General features: G+C 32.3%; 1 protein-coding gene across 1 annotated transcript in view; it reads left to right on the top strand.

Annotated features, from left to right (window-relative positions):
• The first annotated feature begins 5145 nt into the window (after positions 1 to 5145).
• LOC143051873 (uncharacterized) overlaps positions 5146 to 6303 on the top strand; it is a 41030-nt gene continuing 39872 nt past the window's right edge. The window contains exon 1 of the mRNA XM_076224862.1: positions 5146 to 5208. Within this exon, the coding sequence (XP_076080977.1) occupies positions 5161 to 5208 (48 nt within the window). The 5' untranslated portion in view covers positions 5146 to 5160. The remainder of the gene's footprint in view (positions 5209 to 6303) is intronic.

Genomic DNA, 6303 nt, shown 5'->3' with positions numbered 1-6303 from the left:
TTAAACTGAATGGGATTGTTTTGGTCATTTCTGAGACTGCCAAAGTGGACCTCCGCAAACTGAACTATAAATAGTTGCTGAACATACTGAATGTACATTTTTTTATCAATACAATTGTTACTACATAAAAACAGAATTATATAAGATAAAAATAAAAAAGAATCAGTCGTCCCTCAAAATTTTAACTTGTTTGTCTTTTGAACACGAAGTTTTGAACCAATTGAAAATTATTAATTTATTCGTGTAAAAGTACAATTGGAATCACTTTCACAATATAAAGATAAAGAAATTTAAGATTCAAAATAAAAACAGACTAGTGTCTTTGTTGAAACGCCGTATACATAAACGACTGATGTCAATATTGAATGATCAAGAAATTCCAAAATAAGTCGTTTGTGGAAGCTGCAGCATTGACAAAAACCTAGCAAAACTTGGAAACTCATCTCAGCTTAGGGGTCATCCATAATTGTCAACCATTTTCCAAAGTGTACGAAACATATTCTTGGGGGTGTGGGTAAAAATCAACATTTTTAAAGTACGCTTTTTTTAATTATCAATTAAAACAGTCAGATATGTTTCAGTTATTTTCAATGCAAATTTCTATATTAAACTAAACTATAATAGACTTGATCTTAAATTTTTTTAAGAATGATTGAATCTTGTCTTGAAATCTGAAAATGGTTGATGTACACTTTCTAAGGGAGGGTAGGGGGTCTGACAAAGTGTATGTTTTGTACACTTTGGAAAATGGTTGACAATTATGGATGACCCCTTAATCCGTATCTGTTGTAACGCGTCGAGTTTCCGCAAACTCTCTCTCTCTCTCTCTCTCTCTCTCTCTCTCTCTCTCTCTCTCTCTCTCTCTCTCTATAAATATATATATATATATGTATAGGAAGATGTGGTGTGAGTGCCAATGAGACAACTCTCCATCCAAGTCACAATTTATAAAAGTAAACCATTATTGGTCAATGTACGGCCTTCAACACATAGCCTTGGCACTCATCGAACAACAAGTTATAAAGGGCCCCAACATAACTAGTGTAAAACCATTCAAACGGGAAATCCATCGGTCTTATCTATATCAAAATGAGAAACGAAAAAACACGTACGACAACTACTGTACATCAGATTCCTGAATTAGGACAGGTGCAAACATTTGCAGAAGGATTAAACGTTTTAATGGTACTAAACAGTCTTCCTTTTCTGAAACAATAGTATAACATCACAACATAGAAAGACAGACTATAAAATATCAATTGGAAGGCTTAACTAAATCAAAAAAGCAATATATATGTTTTTGAAACAGTGACTGACAGTAAACTCGACATGACCTGTCCGATAAACTGTAATCTTAACTCACGAAATGTGAGTTGTAAGTTGATAGACCTTCGATGATAGAGAATTGTCTTTTAAAAGACAAACCAATATTTAAAAAAGGCAATGATTGTTAATGCAGCAAACATGCTATGAAGCTGATTTTATCCTGTCAAATGTACAATGTAGCATGAATGAAATAAAGTGGCGAAGGGAATTGCTTAGACAGCTAATAAACGGAACGAAACAATTTTTCCATTTTCATTATTTTTACGGCACTGACCTGGCTGTTTGGCTATAAATATCTAAACGTTAAACCCGCTGCAAAATAGGGCCGAAAGACACCCGAGGGACAGTCCAACTCATAAATTGAAAATAAACTGACACCGTCATGTCTAAAAATGAAAAAGACAAACAATAGTACACATGACACAACATAGAAAACTAAAGAATTAGCAACACGAACCCCACCAAAAACTTGGGGTGATCTCAGGTGCTCAGGAAGAGTAAGTAGATCCTTCTCCAATTGTTTACACCTGTCCTATGTTAGGTTCGCGATGTTCAGTTGTTGTCGTTTGTTGATGTGTTGCATAGATGTTTCTCATGTTTCGTTATTTTTAATATAAACAGATAAATTAGACCGTTGATTTTCCCGTTTAAATGGTTGTACAGTAGTAATTTTTTTGGGGCCCTTTATATTTACTGTTCGGTGTGAGCCAACGTTGAAGACAGCATGTTGACCAATAATGGTTTACTTTTGCAAATTGAGACTTGGATAGAGAGTTGTCTCATTTGCAATCATATCACATCTTCTTATATCTATCTGACAACCGTGATTGATGCCTGAAAAATCTAAAATGGGAAACTACAATTTGTTTAAGTGTTGTGACAGAGGTGCTCTGCCGTACAAGAGAGCGAGTCATTTTGCTATGAGTACACGAGACATTTGACTTTACTTACTAATATTTGATAACATTTATTTGGAATTTCTTGGATATATCTGCAAAGAATTATAATGTTTCCACAGTCCATACCTGTTAAATTCATTTCTGGCTATGTCAAATCAACATATCAACACTTAATATATGATTTTGCATTAAGGAAGACATCAAAAAAATTCATTGGGGATAAAAAAAAACTTAATTCAAATAGTTTGGGATGGGGTAAAAAAAGTTTTGTTTAATTGACATCGATTTTATGTATATCCTTATTTGTCAATCAATTTTTCCCAATTTAAGTTAAGAAGGGTAAGGGGGTCAGTGAAAAAACCGTATGAATTAAATTTTAATCCTTCGTTGAACTTTTGATGTCGTCCCTTATTTGCCTTACAAAAAATATAATAAAAATAAACCAATAAAACAAAATATAATCATTGCTGCTTGATGTGTTGATGTGTATTAAACCATGATATCTTGTACTCCCTTACAACCTATAGTTTTACTTTTTTTAAATTATTTGTAATTGATATATTTCTTTGAAGTTTAATTTCGCCAGATTTTACCATTCATGGCAATTTTTGTGATTAAGTGCATGCTAATTTTTCTACGCTTTTATTTTCAAACGTCTGAATCATGGCTTTGTATTTTTGACACATAATTTAAAACCGATTTCAGTTTTAGCATGCACTTAATCACAAATTTACATAATAATTTGTATATGATTACATAATTTGTCAATATAAAAAGAAATTCTTGACCCCGAATTTAACATTTGCCAGCTGTCAGTCACCAAAATAAATCCAGTCATTAGCGAAAAGTTCAACAAGGGTTATGTACTTTTAAAGTGTGTATGTATGAATAATGAAAAAACATTTTGTCACATTTATGTAGTGCTAGGACTTATATGATTTTATGCCATTGCAATGAATTATTAAAATAGATGTTATAAATGTATGCGGACGGTGTAGATAATGTTAAGCACATGCAAGTCCAGGGTATGTTGATTGAACAAAGATTTTCTGATTGATGGTTTTCATTTTATTTTTGTGACGTATAAAATTTTATGACGTCAGACACACAAATCAATGAATATGTTTGTAGATAGATGTTTTTTGTGTTCTGTTAAATTGTTCCTTTTAAAATTGTTATACGATGATGACTGATGTGCCCATATTTTGACTAGAAAATGCCTGTACCAAGTCAGGAATACATGTATGACAGTTCTTGTCCATTCGTTTTTGATGCGTTTTGTTTTTTGAGTTTTGATTTTGCCATGTGATTATGGACTTTCCGAATTAATTTACCTCTAAGTTCAGTATTTTTGTGATTTTACTTTTCATAACCTTGTCATATACAAAAGACGATGTGGTATGATTGCCAATGAGACAGCTCTCCAACAAGAGGCCAAAGGACACAACACTGCAAGAAAATACATGAAATAACACAATTAAAAATCCATTTCCAATCCTATAGTCTTGTATATAGTCTATAATAAAACAAATCTATTCCGTTTTAGGAAATGTATCTGTGATAGTATAAACGTCACAAAAAATACGTTACTTATGCTGTTTAAATGTCGCTGGTGGAGTTCTGGTGAACTATCGTCAAATCAAAAGAGTTGTCTATTATTATTATGTTGTATTTAGTTTATACATAAAACTTGTTTTGTATTTCCCTGTCCTGAGTGTTCCTTCGTCTATTTGTACTGTATTCCTGTCACATAACGTTGTCATTGTAGTGGTATCATTGCCATATACGCGTAAGGTTTGGCTAGCCATAGAATAAGATTCAACCCGCCATGGTTTTCTCACAATGTTCAGTATCAAGTCAGCAAAATTGGTAGTTGCTATAAAATAGTTCGTTTCTATGTATGTTTGCGGGTGTGTTTTTGTATCAGTTCAGCGTTTCTGTTGTTCTGTTGTTTATCTTTTATAGTCAATGTGTTTCCCTCGGTTTTAGTTTGTAACCCGGATTTGTTTTCGCTTAATAAATTTATGAGGTATATTTCTGTTGAGTTTATCGATAAACAGTAAAATTTATTGTCTGTACCAAGTCAGGAATATGACAGTTCTTGTCCATTCGTTTGATGGGTTTGTTCTTTTAATTTTGACATTTGATAATTAGGGACTTTCCGTTTTGATTTTCCCTCGGTGTTCAATATTTTTGCGATTTTACTTTACATAATTGATGTTATTATCTGAATAGGATTATTACTGATTTTCATAAGTTTCACGACCGATGCTACCAATGGTGATGAACCTAATGGTCTTTCCGGAAAATCCAAGTTTATGAATTTAATCAAAACGATTATTACTTGTTGTCCATTCGTTTGATGTGTTTTATCATTTGAATTTTCATTTTGATTGGGGACTTTTCGTTTTGAATTTCAGAGTTCAGTGTTTTTGTGGTTTTTACTTTTTGAAGTACAATTAAAACGATAACAATGTCTATGCAATCGAAACTTGTCTTGGAGAAAAATTGAGGAATTGGCATTATAATTAGATCAGAATTGCATTTGTAAGTTCATGGATTAAGAGTTTATATATTTGTATTTATACAAGTGGACAGTACCACAGTGCGTCCGAGGCAGATACATGTATTGCCCGCGGTGCTAATAGTTTAATAATTTTCGCTCGAATTGTAAATCTATTATTGTTTAAAGAATCGGATTAATTATTTAGTAGAATGCATGTAGTGCAGATTTTTCTGTCTTGATTTTAAGGTATGCGTGCGTAATCAATTATACGATTAATATATATTTATTTTACCTAATTCGCATAAGTTTGTCGTGCGCAATATGGTGCATCAATTTTTATGATGAATTATGTCGTGTATAAACTGTTTATAAATTCAAGACGTTGTCCGAGCATTTTTCATTTACGAGATTTAACGTGATCGTACGAGAATGTGGCAAGCCGGCATCTTGATCATTTATCTTATTCATCATGCACATGTAAGTTTTTTTTTATATACAAACTAATGATATAATTCTTTAAATGAACAGCCTTTTCTTTGATACTTCGTTTATTAACTGTAAAAATGTATATAAAAACGTGGAAAGGCAATCAAGGTCTTTTTTCCGTACTCCCAACAACAAATATATTATATTTTATTTACCTGTGTATGTTACTTTATTGAAAGTAATGTTGTCCTTTAGGTTAAAGTTGTCTTTTTGTCAATTAATATTGTATTTATATTGTGTCATAGGTCAAAACTAGATTTGTAATTGCTAGCAATAACGGATGGCACCCTTCCCCCATTGCCAGGATAACAGCAGCCATTTTGAAAATTCCAAAGTCAAAGACCGGAATTACACATGCCTATTAACATTTTTGTAAAGTTTTAGAAAGATTGGAGCATTTTGAAAATTTTGAAATTTTTTCGCATTTTACCAGTTTCCATGGTAACGGCGGCCATCTTGGTGGTGCCAACCCTTATTTGCAAATCTGCACATGGTGGTTAACATTATTGTAAAGTTCCATTTGCATTGTTCCATACAGTTCCGAGAAATCGCCTGGACAAAAAAAGTACATGTTTCTTGGGTGTTTTATATGTCTTTTTGATCCAGTTAAGTCATTTCAATTGATATTTAACAATGTATCTTTTTATGTTGCAATGTCAAAAATAAAGGTAACATTAGGATATCACTGTTCGAAAGTCATAAGTCGAATGAGAAAACAAGAATCAGGGTTACAGCCGAAAACCTCGGTAAAAACATCAACTATAAGAGGAAAACAACGTAACAACAGAAAAACTAAATTGAAAAAAAACCGACACACACACATAAATGAACTATAAGATAACAACAGCCATTTTCCTGACTTAGTACAGGACATTTTAAGAAACAATGGTGGGTTGACCCTGGTTTTGTGTTTAGCAAAACCTCGTGTTTTAATGGCAATGTTGAATATAATGCTAAAAGGACAACATTACATGATATGACTACAGTACAAATAAACGCAAAAATATTCAGAACGGAGAAATACACAAAAAATAATACAATAATACATTTTGACAAGATTATAGCTTTTAAAGATACCAGGCTCAT

Source organism: Mytilus galloprovincialis, chromosome 11, assembly GCF_965363235.1.
Source record: "Mytilus galloprovincialis chromosome 11, xbMytGall1.hap1.1, whole genome shotgun sequence".
Classification (NCBI taxonomy): Eukaryota; Metazoa; Mollusca; class Bivalvia; order Mytilida; family Mytilidae; genus Mytilus; species Mytilus galloprovincialis.
Note: the sequence above shows the minus strand (reverse complement) of the source record. Positions and strands in the feature narration are given on the sequence as shown.